Below are 21,136 nucleotides of genomic sequence, written 5' to 3' on the forward strand. Positions count from 1 at the left end.
GTTGCACAAGGGAGGAAAAAAAGACTTCCACGCGCAGCTCAGCTCTGGCGGACGCGTCGCCATGGCAACAGAACGTTGTGCTGGCCGTCTCCTTAGCAACGGGCAGCTGGGGCTAGCGCTGCTCCGGCAATTTAAAAAAAAAGTCTGCTTCACCTATTATTGTTTTGTTCCTCTTCTTTCGCGGGCTGCAAATTCGGCCGCAGGAGAGGAAAGGGAGGCTTCGGACGAGTGGCGATGGCTTCGGATTTGGAGGAGAGAGTGCGCGCGGCTTTCCTAGACAAACTGCAGATGTTGTAAGTGGGGGTTGTTCGGTTTTTGGGGGGGGCGGGCGGGGAAGGGTCAAAGAGAGAAGGGGACACGGGCTTGGAGACTGTCTGTACTGACTGTACAGTAGCGGGCGGAGGTTCCGCAAGGGTTAAAAGAAAGGGCCTTAGCTCAGCGGTAGAGCAACGCGCTTTGCTAGTGCAAAAAGTCCCAGGACGCAGGATCGATTCCCAAGTGCATCTCCAAGTGGGGCATTGAAATAATCATGGGCGTAGCCAAGGGGGAGGGGCAGGGGGAAGCTGCCTCCCCCCCAAAAAATCAGGAAGAAATAATACAAATCAATACAAATCTGAGGTTTTGCCCCCCCTCCCCTGACAAAAGCTTGCACCCCCAACAAAAATCCTGCCTATGTCCATGGAAAGAATCCCCTCTAAAAAAAACCTTGTAGACTAGGGGTGACATGGGTGTATATCACCTCTGTACTGTACCACTTTAACAAGCAGGGCTTCGCTCAAATAATGATGGGAACTGAAGTTAAGGGTGCTGAGAGTTATTTGGAGATCCTCACTATTCCCCTCACAGAGCTACAATTTCCAGAAAGATTTGGAATAAATCTGCCTTCCCAGGAAGCTTTGGAACTGTAGCTTTGTGTGTGTGTGTGTGTGTGTGTGTGTGTGTGTGTGTGTGTCACAGCATCCTTAACAAACCACAGTTCTCAGGATTCTCTGGGGGAAGCCATGACTGTTTAAGTTCCATAGGGCATTAAGTGTATAAAGTGAATGTGGCCTACAACTTGGACAGATGATAATAAAATTATTATTATTATTATTATTATTATTATTATTATTATTTATTGTTATTTATACCCCACCCATCTGGCTGGGTTTCCCCAGCCACTCTGGGCTGCTCCCAACAGAATATTACAACCACAATAAAACATCAAACATTAAAAACCTCCCTAAGCGGAGCTGCCTTCAGATGTCTTCTTAAAGTCATTGCAGCCTGCTGGATATGAAGCAGCAGATGCAGCGGTGTGATGCTAGACTAGCCTGTCTCCCTCGATGCATTTCCCAGAGGAGGTTTGGACGGGGCTTTAGACACCCTTCTGTGTGTTTGTTTCAGGAAAATTCCTGAAAGAGAAGAGGACTTTTTGCCCTCTGCTTGCTGTCTGCTGGAGAAACAAAGGGAACTGGCAGAGGTGGAACAAGCTCTGTTGGCCCAGAAAGAGGTAATGCAAACTCTTTGGAGAACCACCCCAAACCATCTCTTGGACCAAATGGTGGCCGGTGTGCCAGTTGGGAAGAAGGCAGGGAGTCCAACAGTAGATGGCGCCACAGCCACTGACAGGCAGGTCTGACTGATCCTATTTTGTCCTCCTCCTCCTCCTCCTCCTCCTCCTCCTCCTCCTCCTCCTCCTCCTCCTCCTCCTCCTCCTCCTCCTCCTCTCTGCTGAGTTCTAGAAGGGCAACACAGAGATGGAGGAGGAGGAGGAAGATGACAGCCAGGGATAACTTTTGGACTAGTTGTAAGAAAGAAGGTAGTCAGGGGAGGGGGCTGATGAGGTTAGTGAGGCAGTTCCTCCTTCACCTCATCAACCAGTCCTCACTGTTTGGCTTCATATAAGAAAGACCTACATCAGGCATAGGCAAACGTGGCCCTCCAGACGTTTTGGGACTATAACTCCCATCATCCCTGACCACCGGTCCTGTTAGCTAGGGATGATGGGAGTTGTAGTCCCAAAACATCTGGAGGGCCGAGTTTGCCTATGCCTGTCTTAGACTTTGGAACAAACATAGAAACCTGCCTTATACCAAGACATGCCACTGGTCCATGTACCTCAGTGTGGTCTACACCTTACCTTCCAAGTCCCGGACTGCAGAATCCGGGACCGGCAGCCGTGTGACACCGGAAGTTGCGTCGACGTAACTTCCGGTGTCGTTTTGCCCTTCTATCACCAAAAATGGCCACCGCCAGCTTCAAAAGTCGCTTCTACGCATGTCAGGAAGTGCGTCGACGCAACTTCCGGTGTCGCTCTGCCCATCTATGGGCACCAAAAATGGCTGCCGCCAACACCGGAAGTCACGTCTATGCACTTCCAGACATGCGTAGATGCAAACTTTGAAGCCAGGGGTGGCCATTTCTTGTGCCCATAGAAGGGCAAATCAGAAAGAAAAAAAATGGCCGCTGGCAGGAGGAAATAACGGAGAAAAACGGGAGACGAAGTGATATGGGGGACCACCGGGAAAAGCTAAGTAAAAACGGGGGTTTCCCAGGGGAAACAGGGTACTTGGCAGCTATGGTCTACACTGATCGGCAGCCCTCGATGAGGGTGGTTTTCCAACCAACTGCAGCTCCACGCGATGGTGTTATTGTTTAGCTTGAATGCGTCCAGTTTGCTAACTACGACAACAATGCAGGGAACTTTGAGAAATGTTTTGCTGTAACCAAGATAAATTACATCCAAAGCATTCCCACCGTCCACTGAAGTAGTAACCCAATAAGAAAAAGAGAAAGAGAAAGAGAAAACTCACTTGCCTGACTCCTCCCTGACTGACATTCCTTTGCCCCCCTTCCAAGGAATTCCAGTTGAAAATGGAAGAGCTGCAGCAACGACGGAAGGAACTGGAGCTCAAAGAGGGCCAGCTCAAAAAGTCCATTTTAAAGTTTGACAAGTTCCTGAAGGTCTGTAAGCGCTCAGGGGATGAGTTAGGTGGTGGTATGGCCGGCAGGGATGCAGCTAGGCCTCTCTGTGTGACTCTCACGACCCGTAGGCCCATCTCCCGTAGGACAATGATGCCAAGCGGAGCCGGGCTCTGCGGAAGGCCGGCGAGGAGAAGCAACAAGCGGCCCAGAGAGTGGCGGAAGCTGAGCGCCTCAAGGAGGAAATTGCACACCTGCTGGCCGTGAAGGACAAGCTGCAGTGGCAGCTGGAGAGACACAAGGCCTTCCCGGAGTATCTGCAGAAGGTTCTGGAAAAGACGGAGCAGGTGAGAGGGTGGGGAGATGAGAGGGCGGGAACCTGAGAGGAGGCACTAGGAGGACCCGCCCCCAAAACCCTCCCTGTGTGAGGTTTCTGGCACAAGTCAAGGCCTTCAGCCAGAACATAGGAAGCTGTGCTATACTGTATTGGATCCATTGGTTCATCTAGCTCAGTATTGCGTGCACTAACTGTGGGAATGTTAGGAACGTGGATCAGGATATATTATTAGATAAATCCTATCCAAGCATGTGTTATCAAGCTTCCAATATCAGCAGAGTGACATTCCCCTTTTGTGCGCAGCAAAATGTGAGCGTTTAGGTTTGTTAAAACCTGTACAACAATGTTATACTTCCTGGGAAATCCCCTTTATCCCTCTTAAAAGAAAAGACACGACACAGTGCTCTTTAAAAAGTAAAAAGAGTTTATTTACAGTACATCCTGAGTTAACAGCATAATCCCAGAAAGGCAGGCTTGCTTAGAAAAGTTACATTTATGTACATTTAGTAAAGTAAGGCTCCATTTGGTCTCTCTCTTGGCAGGAAGCCGAGAGAGACTCTTAACGCTAAGATGTTGCTTCTCTGAAGTGTGTGGTCCAAGAGAGGGAAATGGCTACTGGCCAGTGAATTTATCTGCCACCTTTCCCATCTCATTTGCATGTGTGGAGGAACAGGAAACTGACCTGGTCAGGTGTTCCTCCATGTGGTCCTCCATGTGGACACTCTGGAAACTGTTGTGACTTGTCTGCCCCAGTATTCTATCCCACACTAACTGGCAGCAGCTGCCCAAGTCATACCTAGAGTTGCCAGGGATTGAACCTGGGACCTTCTGCATGCAAGGTAAATGCTCTACGACTGAGCTGTGGCCATCATGACATAGGTTGCTGTCTTTTACCAAGTCAGAACATTGCCTGCACTGTATTGTCTGTGCTGAATGGCAGCTGTTCTCCATGATTTCAGACATCCCCGGCTCTACCTGGAGATGCTGGGGATTGAATCTGGGGCCTTCTGCACACAAAGCAATGTCGTACCTCGGAAGTCAAACGGAATCCGTTCCGGAAATCCGATCGAATTCTGAAACTAAGGTGCGGCTTCCAATTGGCTGCAGGAAGCTCCTGCAATCAATCAGAAGCCGCGTCAGACGTTTCGGCTTCCAAAGAACGTTTGCAAACTGGAACGCTCACTTCCGGGTTTGTGGCGTTTGGGAGCCAAAACGTTCAACTCACAAGGCATTCGGGATCCAGGGTGCAACTGTAGTTCTGTTTACATTTTTATCCCAACCTCCCTGCAAATGCAAGCTAGCAGACATGATTTCTCTCCCCTTGCTTCTCATGACAGTCCTACAAAGTAGGTTAGACTGAGATACAGGGATTGGCCCAAGGTTGCTCAGGAAGCTTTTTTTATAAAAAAAAACACACAAAACACAACAACCTAGAACTCCCCTGTGCAAATTCAACAGTCTCCCTGCACCACATGGGCAAGGGTGGGGGCCCAGGTAATCCAGGTGGGGCTTCTGATTGGCCAATCGGAAGCTGTGGAAGGCCCATCGGATGTTTGGCTTCTGAAAGAACATTTGAAAATCGGAACACTCACTTCCGTTTTTTGATTGTCCGAGAGCTGGAACATTTGACTCCCAAGGCGTTCGGGAGTCGAGGTACAACTGTACTGATCACCAGCTTCTCTCTGTGGAACCGGGAGGGGGCCCCATGTCCTTTGCCTCAGACGGCAAAATGTCTTGGGCCAGCCTTGAGCTTGAAATACATATCTAGTTTAAAACCCTACTGCATCAGAACACATGAAGGTGCCTCATACCAAATCAGACCATTGGCCCATCTAGTTCAGTATTGTCCACACAAGCGGGCAGCAGCTCTCCTGAAGTCTTCCTAGAGACGCCAGGGCTGGAACTTCATGGCTTGTGATGGGTCCAGGGCAGAGCCTGGTGCAAAAACTGCCTACCCATCTGAGGCAGGTAAGTCTTCAGCTTACCTGATATGGCAGGCCCCGGGACCCTTCCACATTCCTTATTGTCTCCTGGGTCAAATTTTAGATTGTATGCTCATCAGGGCAGGGACCTCTCCTCTTAGGAACATGGAGGCTGCCTTCTACCACGTCAAACTGTTTCATCTATCTAGCCTGGAGGTTCCCAAACTTATTTGGACCCCTGCCCCCTTTTCAGAAAAAAATATTACTCACTGCCACCCCTGGGAATCTAGCTTCTTTAAGCGAAAAAACAGAAAGATGCTCTGGAGTGAGGAATTTGTGTTCTTGTATGTATCTATATTTTTACCTGTGTCCTGTAACATAGTAAAGAAATACGTTGTAAGACACCTTGAAGCTTGAAATTATAAAATTATTTATTAAAATCAACCATAGTTACATTCGGATTACACACAGAAAATTAAGGTAACAAAGGATAAAGGTAAAGGGACCCCTGATCATTAGGTCCAGTCGTGACCGACTCTGGGGCTGTGGTGCTCATCTCGCTTTATTGGCCAAGGGAGCCGGCGTACAGCTTCCAGGTCATGTGGCCATCATGACTAAGCCGCTTCTGGCGAACCAGAGCAGCACACGGAAATGCCGTTTACCTTCCCGCTTGGAGCGGTACCTATTTATCTACTTGCACTTTGACGTGCTTTCAAACTGCTAGGTTGGCAGGAGCTGGGACCAAGCAACGGGGGCTCACCCCGTCGCAGGGATTCGAACTGCCGACTTTGTGATAGGCAAGCCCTAGTCTTTGTGATTTAACCCACAGCGCCACCTGCGTCCCTTAACAAAGGATAATATTAAAATAAAAATTATGATCCACTTCTGCGAGCTTCCCCCGTCCACCCCCTGGAAAAAGGCTTGATGCTGGGATAGCCAACATGGTTACCCTGCCCGTTGGACTCCGACTCCCATCAGCCTCAGCCAAGCAATGTCAGGGATAATGGGAGTTGTAGTCCTGCATGGTGACTGTTTACTCTCCATCCTCTTATCCATCCCAGTTTCAGGGCATCCCAGAGCTGATTGCCCGGTTCCAGGCTCTGATGGCCACACAGGCCACGTTGGCCCAGAGGGAGCTCGTTGGCCGGGAAGCCGTGGAGGAGGAGCGTGCCCGCCTGCAACGCTACACGGAGGAAAGCAGCAACCAGATATTGCAGCAAAACAACCGGGTGGCGGAACTGCAGGCGCAGCTGGAGCAAGCCCAGACCAGGGTCCTGGAACTGGTAAGACGACGGGATCCAGGATAAATGGTCGAAAACCTTTCTATTCCATCAGAGATCGGCAGGCAATCCTAGGGCTGAGTTTCCCCGGATACGTCCGAGAATCGCACAGAAATAATGGCATTCAAGCGGGTTTTGGCAGAATTGGCAAAATGTCCGGGGAAAACCCTACGTCAAGTTGGGTTGTTGTTTTTATTTTAAAAAAAATTCTTTAAAAATCAAAGTAAAGCCCCAAATCATTTTTTAAGGGGGGGAGATGTCCCCCCCCAAAAAGCTGAACAACTCTGTCCCTGATATTTTGGGGACATGGCATCCCTAGGCAATGTAGAATTCATCTTCCCATAATAGCTAACTGATTCCTAGAATTTTATGCATATGGGGATGTTGGGGGTGGGGGTGGGGTGGGGTGGGGTAGTAACTCTGGTGGGGGACACATTGTGCTCCTTCTGGGGTAGTTTGCTCCCACCCTGCACTCAGAAACTCTGTGCATGAAAGTAATGTGGCCATTTGGGTAGAGCGGTTAGAGCAGGCATCCCCAAACCGCGGCCCTCCAGATGTTTTTGGCCTACAACTCCCATGATCCCTAGCTAACAGGACCAGTGGTCGGGGAAGATGGGAATTGTAGTCCAAAACATCTGGAGGGCCGAAGTCTGCGGGTGCCTGGGTTAGAGGGTCAGACTAGAACCTGTGAGATAGCCGGTTTCAAATCCCCAGCCATGAAACTCACTGGGCCAGTCAAGGCCCCTCAGCCTAACCACAGAGTTGTTGTGGGGATTAAAATGAGGAAAGGGAAAACCAAGCATGCTGGCTTGAGCTCCTTATAGAGAAAAAGGTGTGTGGGGGAGAACGGAAAAAAACAAATACACAAAGCCTAGGCACACGCAGGGTAGATGTGGGGTGCCTTTGGCCCTCCAGATGTTTTGCTGAACTACAGCTCCCACAATCCCTGCTCATGGCATACCAGCCAAGTTGCTGTCGGATAAATAAGGGACCGGCCGGAAGTAGCAGACCGGAAGTAGCTCTGCCGCCATTTTGGAAATGGGCGGAGCATGCTCAGAAGTGACTTTTGATGCTGCTTTGCCCAGTTCCAAAATGGCCGCCGCGCCAGAAGCCGCACTGCACCCATTTTGGAACTGGGCAGAGCAGCATCAAAAGTCACTTCTGAGCATGCTCCGCCCAGTTCCAAAATGGCCACCGCGCCAGAATAAACCGGGGGGAAACAAAAAAAACAAACCGTTTTTTCAGCTAGGAACAGCTGGAAAAACGGGGATTTCCCGGGGAATACGGGAGACTTGGCAGCTATGGCTCATGGGCCATGCTTGCTGGGGCTAATGGGAGTCGTAGTTCAGCAACACCCGCAGGGCCAAAGGTTCCTCACACATGCATGAAAGAGGCGAGAGGTGCCCCTAACTCTCTTTTCTTGTCGTGCCCGCTGCAGGAGTCTAGCTGGGTTTGCATCCAAAACACCGCTGCCGACAAGACGTTGGAGCTTGGGCGGATCAAGCTGGCAGCTTTGAACCTCTTCCAGATGGTTGCAAAGCAGAGGAAGCTGCCAGCCGACGTGCCTATGGAAGACACGGCAGCCCAACTCGATGTGGTCAGTAGGAAGGCACAAGTGCCCCCCCCCTTTTAAGCAGCTCCTTGGGAGCTTTGCAAGCAGTGAGCAGCTAACAGGGCCCCAGAAAGGTCCATGAGCTCAGACACCAATCTTGGGCCCTCTGAGGTTGATGGGCCTGGACTGCTGCTGTTTTAAATTCCCACTCTGTCCTTGAACGCCCGACACTGTGCCTGCTCTGTTGGCAGTTTAAAATGGCAGCTTTCCAGCTGCCTGAGCCTTTGGTCTGATTCAGCAGCGCTCTTCATTCGCTCCTTTCCTCTTTAATTTCCTTCTTTACCCCGCCCTCTGTTCCTTACCCCAAAAAACCCAAAGTCTTCCCCAAGAATTACCAGGCTTCCCCAAACTAAGGCCCGGGGGCTGGATGCGGCCCGTGAGGCTCTTTTATGTGGCCCCCAGCGACCCCCGCTGTTAACGGTGTGGCGCGGCGCGGCACGGCTGCCCACTTCCAGGTCGCTGGAGCATCAGTAATAGCTTGTGTGCATGCGCAAGCGTCATTTCCTGAGCACTTCCGGGCCGGAGGAGGCCCATGCACATGCGCACAAGCTATTTCCAGTGTTCTGGCAACCCGGACGTGTGCCAGAAATCACGTGTGTGCATGCGTATGGGCGTGCGCTCCCGCGTGCTCCGGCCTGCAGCACAATCGGCGCTAATGGCACTGGCCCTCGGGTGACGTAAGTTTGGGGGCCCCTGAATGAGACCAAAAGAGGTCTTGTTTGTATGAATCTCCTTCAGAATGGGGTGGGGGGTAGGGGATGGCATTTACCACCCTTCACAAAAAAACCTGCTCCCTCAGCATGGCAATAGGGTTTGTCAGCAGGGGACAGGATTTATTCAAATTATTCCATTTCACTTATTCATTTCACAAAAATTGATATCTCAGTTGATTTTTTAAAAAAAGAACCCCAGAAACCCACCCTCAGAGTGGTTTACAAAAAGGATAAAACAACAAAATGGGCAGTATATACACATTTAAACAACAACTATGTAAAACATTTAAAAATAATTGACGATAAGCTAAACAAACAAACAAAGCTAGTTTAAAACGCTTGCTGGCGTTCTACGTGTCTGGATACGCTTGCCTAACCAAAAATATTTATAGCAGAGTATAGCGAAGCACCTGCCTGATGTCAAAAGGCAGGGAGTTCCCAAGTTGGGATGCTGCCGCACTAAGGTATCGATTTATTATGATGTGCAATCTGCAGAATCATGTCAGGTGGGTGTCGGGTGGGTGCATAAGGAGCAAGGCGATCCCACGAGTAAACTGGTTCCAAGCTGTTAAGGGTTGCTTTTATGAATAGCAAATGCCTTGACGTTGGCCTGGCAGAAAATTTGCCAAATTTCGTCTATTGTTAAGACGTTCCAAAGGTCTTTCCATTATTCCTATTTGTTCTTATTGATAATTTTATTCTTTTATCTCTTTAGTAAACCACTTTGAGTTTGTTTTTTGCTTTACAATCACGAAATACCGTGTTATATTTATTTTTCCTCCAAAAAAAAAAAAAAAAACCCCAACCAAAAACACTATGGCTTATTTTCAGGGGGTGTCTTATTTTCCTCCTCCTCCTCCTCCTCCTCCTCCTCCTCCTCCTGCCGCAGCCGGCATTGCTGCTGTGCCTATCACTATGTCTTATTTTCGGGGTATGGCTTATACTCCTTGAATGCTTAAAAATCCTGCTATGGCTTATTTTATGACTACGTCTTAAAATAGGGGAAACAGGGTAAATGTTTGCCGCTGACTGAATCTTTTTACGAATCTCTGTTGCTCCGATGCCACCAGGTCAAGCTTTGTGTCATGGACTTGAACGACATCCTGGCCAACTTCCGCAAAGGGGATCCCACGCCAGTCCCTCAGCCAGAACCAACACCAGCATCTCGCTCTGAGACAGACCCCAGCCAACCACCTCGACCACCTGGGGCGAGTTTATTATCATCACCATCGAATTTATTACCAGCCCTTCAACCAGCAGGTCCCAGGGCAGGTCCCAGCCCTTTAAAATTCAGAATTAAGAAAAGTTAAAACAGGTCCCTACAGGACTAAGGTGGGCCCTGAAACCTCAGATCTTGGGTGCCTTCGGCATCTGCCAAAAGCTCTGCAGTGCCAGGCACCCCCAAACTGCGGCCCTCCAGATGTTTGGGCCTACAACTCCCATGATCCCTAGCTAACAGAACCAGTGGTCGGGGAAGATGGGAATTGTAGTCCAAAACATCTGGAGGGCCGAGGTTTTGGGATGCCTGTGCTAGGCGCACCTTTGTGAGGGAGGGAGTTCCACAACTTAGGGGCTGCCACGGAGAATGTGCTCAGTGGCCATTGAATCCTGATGTTTTCTGGGGGTGGGGAGAACCAGGGCCGGCCCTACGGCCAGGCTGGGTGGCGCAGGGTGCCCGCCCGCCAGGGGGGCGCTGCGCAGCTGTGCCCGCCTGCCCGCTGCGGAGCTGCGCCCTGGCAGCCACACTGTGCCCGCCGCGCAGCTCCGCCTGCCGTGCTGGGAAACAGGGCAGGGGCGCTGGAGGGATCTGTTGCACCACGGTGCCAGGGCCTTGGGGAGAACCTAAAATGAAGGGGGAATGTAGCTGAGTGGTCAGACTCCTGAGCAAGGGACAGCTTGACACAATTCCTATTTGCTTAATTTTTACGTCTGTTGCCTTGAGGCCCCCTGCTCCAAACACCAGGACAGAAGCACTAGCATTATAACCAGGAAAACCGATGCGCTCTTCCCCGTGTCTAAATTCTCCCTTATAGTTCTAATCAGAGTAACCCCCCTAGTCTGTCCCCAACGTTCTCTGTCCACTGGCACGAGGAGCTATTGCAGCAGCAGGCGGGTGAGTGCTAATGTTGTGCAACGGACGAACCACGCAGAGCAACTGTGCTGGTGGGAGCTCGCTGTACAATGGATTGCGTAACCCGTTGCTCAAGCCAAATTGCCCATCCTCTTGCTTAGGCAGTCTCCGTTCTGTTGGCACAAAACCATTTCGCCAGCAGAGAAAAAGTATAAAGCTAGGAGACTTTAATGTGGCGCTACATTGGAGACAACCCATTGACATTAACAGACGCCAGATGGCGAGCTCCATCAATTCCAACAGGTGCGTTCGAAGTGGGACTACGATAAAAAGGTAAAGGACCCCTGGGTGATTAAGTCCAGTCAAAGGTGACTATAGGGTTGCGGCGCTCATCCTGCTTTTCAGGCCGAGGGAGCAGGCATTTGTCCAGACAGCTTTCCGGGTCATGTGGCCAGCATGACTAAGCTGCTTCTGTGGCACAACGGGACACCGTGATGGAAGCCAGAGCGCACGGAAACACAGTTTACCTTGACGTCGCAGCAGTACCTATTTATCTACTTGCACCGGTGTGCTTTCGAACTGCTGCATTGGCAGGAGCAGGGACAGAGCAATGGGAGCTCACCCTGTTGCGGGGATTCGAAACGCCAACCTTTTGATTGGCAAGCCCAAGAGGCTCAACGGTTTAGACCACAGTGCCACCTGCGTTCCGCAACAGGTGTGTTATGTATTAAGTTAACTGCAGTATTCCTTCTGGCCACCATGGCTGCAGTTCTTACCCTGCCCACTGTGGCTGCAGTTCTCACTCAGGTCCACAACATGCAAATGAAGGATTGAGAGTGCTGTTCACGGATTGGGTAGCTAGGGGAAGTTTGTTACTGAGTACTATATAAGCCAGTCGGCTAAGCTGCTGTTCAGTCTGGACTCAGAGCTAGAATAAAGAGCTGGTTGTTTTGAGAGCTGTGTCTAAATCCTTCCTACCCACTATTCTACAAGGTGCATTCCGAGTGGAACTAAACATATACAGGATGAGGTGAGAGCTTCAAAGCTCTCTTTGAGCTGGGTCTGCTTGCGGGGAGAAGGTGCGCCAAACCCGGGAGGCTACGGATGCTCGTGCTGGGTGTCACATATGCACCCCAGAGCTGGTACACTGAGCAGGCCTTCCCCCCTGCCCCTGAGCAAGGCGGAGAGCTTAAAAGCTCTTTCCTCTTCAGGTAGCCCCAAACGGACCCCAGTGCGAACAGAGCTTTTAAGCTCTCTTCCTTACACAGATCTAACTTGTGCCGTTCCATCTGGGTGCATGGTTGAAATTGCACAGGTTAAATGCACATCAGATGCAGCCCACTGTCTCCACTTTGATAATTTTTCAGTGGTGATTTTTTTATTTTGGCTCAGTAACTGACGGAGAACAGGTGAGGGTTTGGGGGCGACCCGCAGGATAAATGTTCAGCCCAGCCCAGGTTCAAATTCAGGGCAGCAGCTGTGGGTACAGCAGAGGAAAGTTTGGGGGTGGAAGATGGCATCGATCCAAACCGATTAACATAAAAGGTAGGAGGGAGAGAGGAACGCTCGTAGAAGCTTGGTAAAAGGAGGCTTTCTCCGACACAGGAAGTGGAAATGCCAGGAAAATTAAAGGGTGCTTTTCATCTTTCCCAGAGTTTACACAGCAAATAAATGACGGTCGTCGCCAGAGCTCTCGGAAGCCAACCCCCCTGGCTTTGCCCCCGCCTACATCCTCTTCCGCATCTTGCCCTTCTTGGCTGCCCCGCGCCCAAAGGCTGTCCGGCGCATCTCTTGCACCCGCTGCCGGTTGCGTGACTTCAGGCGCTTCAAGCTGCCGCTCTGCAGGAAGCGATGTTTGGCTGCCTTCTTCCGTTGCCTCAAGATCTGCTGCTTGGTTTTCAGCTCTGAGCGGACCTTCCCCTGCTGGGGGCCGCGGCTGCCGTGGGAAGACGGGGCAGGGTGGGCACCTTCAGAGGGAATCACAAGTGTGTGCATTATTATTCCATTGAAATACAGTAAGAAAGCAAGACCAGGCGTGTGTGTTACGTTCCGCTCACTGTAGCTGTGGAGTGGCCGCCAAGACCATATAACAGTGGTCCTGAAAGACCTACATTGGCTCCAAGTACGTTTCCGAGCCCAATTCAAAGTGTTGGCGCTGACCTTTAAAGTCCTAAATGGCCTCAGCTCAGTATACCTCAAGGAGCGTCTCCACTCCCATCGTTCAGCCCGGACACTGAGGTCCAGCGCTGACGGCCTTCTGCCGGTTCTCTCACAACGAGAAGTGAAGTTACAGGGAACCAGGCAGAGGGCCTTCTCAATGGTGGTGCCCACCCTGTGGAATTCTCTCCCATCAGATGTCAAGGAAATAAACAACTATCTGATTTTTAGAAGACATCTGAAGGCAGCCCTTATTATTTGGTCCACAAGCTGCTGTTAGGATTCCCAGAAGACTTGAAAGCTTGAAGAACTACCCTGCCTCAAACTTGTTTCTCCAGATGCCAACACGACAACCTCTCCAAAGAGCAAAATGTTTTGACTTCCACCTATAAAAAAGGGCCTATTTTCCACCTGCTGCCAAAAAGGTGAAGGAAATACCGTCCATAATGCCTTTTCTTTAGGGATGCTGAAATAGATTCTTAAGTTGTAAGAGGGAGCCAAGGGAAACCACACAGACACACAATTCCCTTTGACTTGTGCACCGCTTCAGGGGGAGCCAGGGGAAACCACTCATAGACCATGTCCCCTCCCTGGGGAAACACTCACCCCTGCCTTTCCGCTTCTTCCCGGCTCTGCGCTCTCCTTCCGGATCTGAGTCCGAATCCTGATCGTCTATCTTGTTCTTCTTTTTCCATTTGTCGTAGCTGGGGTACACGAGGTCAGGAAACCACACAATCAATACTCTTTCCAAGCAGCGTTCCAATATGGACCGTGGGCTTCTCACCAGGCTCCCTTTCTCCCCGACCTCATCAAAAGAGTAGATGGCTCTCCAGTGTGTGCTGGAGGAGCTCAAGAGGGCAACCACTCTTTGGGCAAGTCTCGTGGGAAGCTGCCAAACTTTTCTCGACATTAAGAAGCTTCTCCTCTCATTCGACTGAAATCTACCCTGCTATAATCTACCATGTTTCCCAGAAAATAAGACACTGTCTTATATCCTCAAGAAGACACGCTATGGCTTATTTTCTAGGGGGGGGGGGGTCCTTATTCCAGCGGGAAGGGCTCTGTGCGGCGCGGCATGGCTGAGGGCAGCGAGCTGTTGCTGGGAGGCGCCGCGTCCATGTCTTATTTTCGGGATATGGCTTATATTGCGGAAATGCATAGCAATCCTGCTATGGCTTATTTTCAGGGAAACACAGTGGTACCTCATGTTGAGAACGGGATCCGTTCCGGCGGCCTGTTCGCAACATGAAAAGGCCGCAACATGAAGTGCCGCATCTGCGCACATGCGTGATGCAATGCAGCGCTTTCTGCGCATGTCACGGCTGCGCCGAACCCGGAAGTAACCCGTCCCGGGACTTCTGGGTTCGGCGCATCTGTAACCTGAAAAGACGCAACATGTACACAGACATATCCTGAGGTATGACTGTACAGAACAAGCCGCTGCCCTCTTTGATATGACAGCGCTTTGGGTTCCGAAGAAGAGTACTATCGCCTCCTGTCCTCAATCATCTGTTCTCCGGGCTCATTTCCGTTATCCCCAAAGCAACAACTACGTGGCCCCTATCTGTTCGCCCTCTCCACCCTTCTGTACGACACAGGAACTCTATAAAAAGCTGCCTTATACTGATTCAGGCCATTGGTCACTCTAGCTCAGTGTTGTCTTCACCGACTGGCAGCAGCTGCCCAGGATTTCAGACATGGATCCTGGCCCTGGGCATGCGAAGGATGGACCTGTCATCTCGGAAGGATACAGGTTGCCTTTGTAGGAGCTGTTGATGTAGGCCCCACTTTCCGTTCGGATCTTCTTCTTATTCTCCTGGCCCGTCTGCCCCACAAACCTCTTCCTTTTCCGATCCCTGGAGAGGAGGAGACACACACATACAAAAAAAAATAGAGCAAAATGCTCTCCCCAAGGAGGTTCGGCCAGCACCTTCATTATACAATGGTACCTTGGTTTGCGAACGCAATCCGTTCTGCGGAGGCGTTCGCTCGCCGAGGCATTTGCTCGCCGATAGAGCACTTCTGCGCACACACACGCTGCGCAGATCACGTCTGCGCATCTGACGCCGCGGAACCCGGATGTAAACACTTCCGGGTCCGCGGCGTTCGTAAACGGAGGTAGGCGTAAACCAAGGTTCCACTATACACTTTTAGGCGCCAGGCGAAAACGTTCCTCTTCAACCAGGCCTTTGGCCAATCGACATCTGATGCCCTTTAAATTGTGGGGAAGGAGCTGGTGGGGGGGGGAGCAGATTTTACTGGATTGTGTTGTTGTTCTTGTTTTTATTATGTATTTTGTGCTTTCATCTTGTACATTTGTGTTGTGAGCCACCCCAAGATCTACAGGTGAACAGCGGTATACAGATTTAATTAAAATCTATCACCACCCATTGGTTGAACTGATGGAAAGTCTCTTAGGGCAGGAACATCCTCAAGATGTCACTGGGATTCCAACTCCCAGCAGCCTCAGCGGGTGTTGGGAGGGCAATTGCAACATCTGAAGGGTCCCCACCCCTTGCTTTCAGGTCCCACCCCTGTCATTCAAAGGAGTGAACTTTGGAACTGCTCACCCCTTTGAAACAAAAATTTGTACTTGCAAATTAAAAAAGAAGAAGGGGAATTTTAAAAAAGAAAATAACTATCTATGAATAATACTAAGAGAAAATAAGAAGCCACCATCAATTTGCATTATGGATACACTAACTATCAGTTAACGTGCCTCTTAAGCTAGGCCCCATTCATACCATTAATTGAAAGCGGTGGAATACCACTCTAAACAGTCATGGCTTCCCCCTAAAGAACTGTGGGAGCTGTTTGTTCAGGGTGCAGTGTGTGCTTAGGCCGTCACAATCCTGGCTACAAACGCAAAATGGCACACAAGCTGCTTCAGAGCAACCTAGCAAAGGCTGACTGGAAACCCAGGCTAATGTTTTATTTATCAACAGATGGCCTTGTGTGTCCCCCCCCCCCAAACAGCCCACCAAATTTATTATTAGCAGCTCATTGTGGGAAGTATAAGAAGATGCTTGTTGTTAATCAAGAGCTTTCACTGAAGTAATAGGTTACCGTTAAAGGTTATCCGCCCATGCCAAACCTTGGAAACCTAACGATGATAAACGATAAAACCATTCGAGGTCATTTGAGAATAGTGATGATTGCGCATGCGCGCGCACACACACACACACATTGTGATGTCCTTGCTGCTATATAGCACCAATTTCACTGTAGAGATTACCAAATGAGATCCGAGACAAGAAGGGGCATTATGGGGATTTATCCTCTTCAGGATTCCACTGTCGCAGCCAGCCAGGCCCTTATCCAGAATACTCCATTACACACACACGTTAAAAACCCTGTTTCCCCCACCCTACCTTCCGAACAACCAGACGTTTTCCGTAAGCAAATGGAGTCCTCAAGTAAGCTGTTTTGTCAGGATCTTACGGAGAATAAGCTCCCTGTACAGCACAGCTCCCACTCCAAGCTGTGTCTGGAGTCCCATTTGAAAATCTAAGGAACTGTTGTAGGCACCACAAAATACCCCTCTCGTGGCACAGAAACTGGCCGTGCTCAGAATCGCCACCGCTCTCCTCCCCACAAACAGGCAGAATACCTACATTTCTCCGCCCCCCAAGAGCCAGTATGGTGTAGTGCAGGCAACCCCCCCAAACTGCGGCCCTCCAGATGTTTTGGCCTACAACTCCCATGATCCCTAGCTAACAGGACCAGTGGTCAGGGATGATGGGAATTGTAGTCCAAAACATATGGAGGGCCGAAGTTTGGGGATGCCTGGTGTAGTGGTTAGAGTGTCGGACTAGGACCCTGGGAGAGCAGGGTTTGAATCCCCCACTCAGCCATGAAGCTCACTGGGTGACCTTGGGATCGTCATCTCTCAGCCTAACCTACCTCACAGGGACGTTGTTGTGAGCATAATTTTTTTTGGGGGGGGGGAGAAGTATGTAGGCTACTTTGAGCTCCCCAGAGGGAAAGGTGGGATATAAATGAAATCAATAAAAAAGGTAAGACTAAAAAAAAAAACCCAAACAAACAAGCAAACCTCCATACCCAACCCCTGCACCACCACATTCAATGTGGGAGGGAAAGGCATCAAATGTGTGTGTCTGAAGAGATGAAGGAATGTTTCTAGAACGTTCTAGGATGATTGATTTGGTTTTCAGTTGTGGGTGCATTTTCCACCCTGGGCTTCTTTGGGGGTGGGGGTGGGGAGAGACATAAATTCACCATACACAAATTCAGTCCATCAAATATCAATATTAGGAGCCCTCCGTTGATGAAAAAGGTTTTTGAACGGTTACATTTCTGCCACCCTTACAAAAACAAAACAGCACAGCCACGCAAACCCCTTTGATTACGAGCCCTACTCACCATTTCAAGAGCTGCTTGCTGTTGCTCATGTTCCGATTCTCGTCACCCATCAGGTCGAGGACGGCTCCGGAAGCCTGTTGCTCGAACGCCGTGCCTTCCCCACCGATGCACAACCTGGGCATTGAGAGGAGGCCGAGGTCAGGAAGGGAAGCCACCAGTTGTACCCTGGGTCAAAGCACTCGCCCGTTCGCCTCAAAGCTGTCTGCTCCGACTGCCAGGGGCTCTCTAGGGTCCCAGGTGGAGACAGGTCTCTCCCCATCACCTGGAGCCTTTTAACGGGAGAGGGCAGGGGGCGAACCTACGACCTTCTGTAGCCGAAGGAGGTCTTCTGCTTGGGAGAAGAGCCGCAGCTCGGCAGTAGAGCACCTGCTTTGAATGCAGAAGCCCAGAGGTTCAATCTCTGGCATCTCCAGGTAAGGACAGGGAAAGGCTCCCCTGTTTGAAACCTTGGGCAGCAGCCCAGTCTGTGTAGACCAGGCACCCCCAAACTGCGGCCCTCCAGATGTTTCAGCCTACAACTCCCATGATCCCTAGCTAACAGGACCAGTGGTCGGGGATGATGGGAATTGTAGTCCAAAACATCTGGAGGGCCGAAGTTTGGGGGTGCCTGGTGTAGACAATACCAAGCTCAGTATAGAGAGACAGCATCCTGTGAGAACACAAGCAGAGCAGAGCCCTGCAGGATCAGGCCAATGGCCCATCTAGTCCAGCATCCTGTTCTCACACCAGCCAGGCCAGATGTCCAAATGGGAAACTTGCAAGCAAGACTCCAGCACAAGAGATAACCAGGCACACTTTTCTCTATCCCTTTTCTGCACGCTATGCATAATTTGTATTCTATCGCCTCTTAACTCTCCTGGTCTCTAATCCTTCCCTATATTCTGATGCTTTACCACTGAGCTAGGACCCTTCAGACTGGAGACTACACTAGTGGCAAAAATTGTAGAAACCTTTTGGGGAAAGTGTATTTCTGAGGTTTGATGGCTCCTAACACCACTTTTTTTATTTTGAGTAATACCATAAAATTATACAGTATATCAATGGAAAGATAATTTAATGAAGAATGTAATGCAACAAAATTTGTTCAATTATCTGTATTCTATCAAAAATTACAGCCAAATAACCAGAAAAAGGAAGCGCAACTTGCTTAAGTTGATATGCAGCAGATTTCCTTCATTTGAATGTAGCCAGGGAGCATGAGTGTTTAGAGAGCCGATCAGGTTTTATGAGCCACCAAACCTCGGAAAGACACTTTCCCACAATTTTGGCCACTAGTGTTCTCCCACTGCTGCCACCTACCCTCGTTCGCTCTCAAAGTCCTTCGGCCGGTATGGGATGTAGAACTCTCCTTCCTGCTGCATCGCCAGCCTCTGCTTCTTCCCGTTCTCCTTTCCATCCAGGGGCTGCTTCCGCTTCCTTCCCACCACGCTGGAGAAAACATCCTGGGTGTGTGTGAAAATGTTAAGAACGGTTAGCAACCCTCGATATTCAGGAAGGCCAGTTCCACTGGGTTCATGGTTCTCTGTGGTTCTGCATGACAGTGGTACCTCAGGTTAAGAACTTAATTTGTTCCGGAGGTCCGTTCTTAACCTGAAACTGTTCTTAACCTGAAGCACCACTTTAGCTAATGGGGCCTCCTGCTGCCGCTGCGACACCACAGTACGATTTCTATTTCTGGGTTAGCGGAGTTTGTAACCTGAAGTGTTTGTAACCTGAGGTACCACTGCTTTTCTCAAGCACACCACCAGGGGTGCCAACTATAGGGGACAAAGGGGCTTCGGCCCCCTCAATATTTTGGGACAGGGGTCCGAGCCCCCTCCCCCATATTGAGAGGGCCGTCATCCCCCGTCTCCAACAGGCGAGTGCTCGTGTGCTGCACAGAAGGCAAAGATCACCCTCTGCGCTTGAGAGGAACACAAACACATCTCCCAGCAGCTTACAAAACTCTCCAGCTGCTACGAACATTGAGGACTAGAACCATGATGCTTCTTGATGGGCTGTACTGACCAATTAATGTTTTTGGATTTCATGTTTTTAATATTTTACTATAAACTCCCAGTACGTTTCCGAGCACAATTCAAAGTGTTGGTACTGACCTATAAAGCCCTAAACGGCCTCAGCTCAGTATACCTGAAGGAGCGTCTCCACCCCCATCATTCAGCCCAGACACTGAGATCCAGCACCGAGGGCCTTCTGGAGGTTCCCTTGCTGCAAGAAGTGAGGTTACAGGGAACCAGACAGAGGGCCTACTCGGTAGCGGCACCCGCCCTGTGGAATGCCCTCCCAGCAGATGTCAAGGCAATAAGCAACTATTTTACTTTTAGAAGACAACTGAAGGCGGCCCTGTTTAGGGAAGTTTTTAATGTTTGATGCTGTACTGTTTTTAATATTCGGTTGGAAGCCGCCCAGAGTGGCTGGGGAAACCCAGCCAAATGGGAGGGGTATAAATAATAATAATAATAATAATAATAATAATAATAATAATAATATAAACTTCCCTTGTCTCCTCTAAGGGGTGGGAAAGGGGTTGTTTTGTCCTGTTAAAATTGTGTTAATAATAAAAACCTTTAAAAATAATTTTCAAAAGTCAACGTCTGGGGGAGACTCTTATTTCCAACCACTGGAGGAGGAGGTGGTGGCGATGATGATGGTGGGACTGTCACTATCTTAAAGTAGCTCTCAGACCCTCACCATGTTCAGCAGATTAGCATTAAGGTTCAGAGGTTACGGAACCCAGTTTTTCCTACTGTGCAAATTTATTTCAAAAATTTATATACTGCTGACCACAAGCTCGGATCCTGGTGGATATAACCCACGCATCCAAGCCTTGGGAGACCACTAACAGCAGCTCCCCCAATGACCTCCATGATCTGGCATGGATTTAAGGAATATGGAGGTCCCTCAGGTGTCCTGGACCAGAGTTTTAAGGGCCTTGAAAAAGGATGCAGGAACCCTGAACCTGTCCCAGCAGCTTATGGGCAGCCAGTGCAGATTTTGGGGTGCCAGTCATGTGCTGGCAATATGTCTCTCCACACCAGTAGTCCAGCGTTGTGCTCCAGTTGGACCCTCCAGAACAGGCGTCCAAGGGCAGCCACACTCCGGCGCATTGCAAGGAGCATTGCAAGGATACGGGTTCCCCACATACCTGCCAAGTTGCTGTCCGAGAAATAAGGGACCGGGCCGGAAGTAGCAGACCGGAAGTAGCGCTGCCGCCATTTTGGAACTGGGTGGAGCATGCTCAGAAGTGACTTTTGATGCTGCTTTGCCCAGTTCCAAAAGTCGCACTGCAGCCAGAAGTCGCACTGCAGCCATTTTGGAACTGGGCAGAGCAGCATCAAAAGTCACTTCTGAGCATGCTCCACCCAGTTTCAAAATGGCCGCCGCGCCAGAATAAACCGGGGAAAAACAAAAAAAATCCGTTTTTGCAGCTAGGAACAGCTGGAAAAACGGGGATTTCCCGGGGAATACGGGAGACTTGGCAGCTATGGTTCCCCAGTGAAAAGTCTGTCCTGAAGCAGAGAGGAAGCCCACCAGCCCCGACCGCATCCCTACCTGAATGTGTTCCTCCTCTTCCTCTGGGTCTTGCTCTGTGGTCGCCGGCGCAGCAAGACGTTGAACCTTCTCCGCCGCCAAGGAGAGCCTCTCCTGCTGCTTCCGCTGGTGCCGGTCAATGAGCTGGCGGTCCCGGTTACGTTTGGCCCGCATGACGTCGCAGGCCAGAGTCTTGTTGGTGGCGTTGATTTCGAAGATGGTCTAG

General features: G+C 50.2%; 2 protein-coding genes across 2 annotated transcripts in view; one reads left to right on the plus strand and one right to left on the minus strand.

Moving 5' to 3' along the window:
* CFAP73 (cilia and flagella associated protein 73) lies at nt 1–12,866 on the plus strand. Its single transcript, XM_060269979.2, has 8 exons — nt 1–293; nt 1,387–1,492; nt 2,842–2,946; nt 3,051–3,251; nt 6,225–6,446; nt 7,882–8,040; nt 9,839–9,976; nt 12,493–12,866. Exons 1-8 carry the CDS (start codon nt 235–237, stop codon nt 12,508–12,510), a joined length of 1,008 nt encoding a protein of 335 aa, XP_060125962.1. The 5' UTR covers nt 1–234; the 3' UTR covers nt 12,511–12,866.
* Nucleotides 12,460–21,136, minus strand: part of DDX54 (DEAD-box helicase 54) — a 24,286-nt gene continuing 15,609 nt past the window's right edge. The window contains exons 15-20 of the mRNA XM_035098505.3: nt 20,932–21,132; nt 18,679–18,821; nt 17,380–17,493; nt 14,748–14,852; nt 13,603–13,700; nt 12,460–12,806 (exon numbers count right to left, since the gene is read on the minus strand). Coding sequence (XP_034954396.2) covers nt 12,565–12,806; nt 13,603–13,700; nt 14,748–14,852; nt 17,380–17,493; nt 18,679–18,821; nt 20,932–21,132 — 903 coding nt within the window. The 3' untranslated portion in view covers nt 12,460–12,564. The remainder of the gene's footprint in view (nt 12,807–13,602; nt 13,701–14,747; nt 14,853–17,379; nt 17,494–18,678; nt 18,822–20,931; nt 21,133–21,136) is intronic.

This window comes from Zootoca vivipara, chromosome 16 (assembly GCF_965207765.1).
Source record: "Zootoca vivipara chromosome 16, rZooViv2.hap1.1, whole genome shotgun sequence".
In the NCBI taxonomy this organism is placed as follows: domain Eukaryota; kingdom Metazoa; phylum Chordata; class Lepidosauria; order Squamata; family Lacertidae; genus Zootoca; species Zootoca vivipara.

Bases quoted from the DNA above. Each gene is read 5' to 3' on its own strand.
- CFAP73 (XM_060269979.2), top strand. From the start codon at position 235: ATGGCTTCGGATTTGGAGGAGAGAGTGCGCGCGGCTTTCCTAGACAAA. The intron at 1,493-2,841 runs GTAATGCAAACT...CCCCCTTCCAAG, and splicing joins CTCTGTTGGCCCAGAAAGAG to GAATTCCAGTTGAAAATGGA. The intron at 3,252-6,224 runs GTGAGAGGGTGG...TATCCATCCCAG, and splicing joins TTCTGGAAAAGACGGAGCAG to TTTCAGGGCATCCCAGAGCT.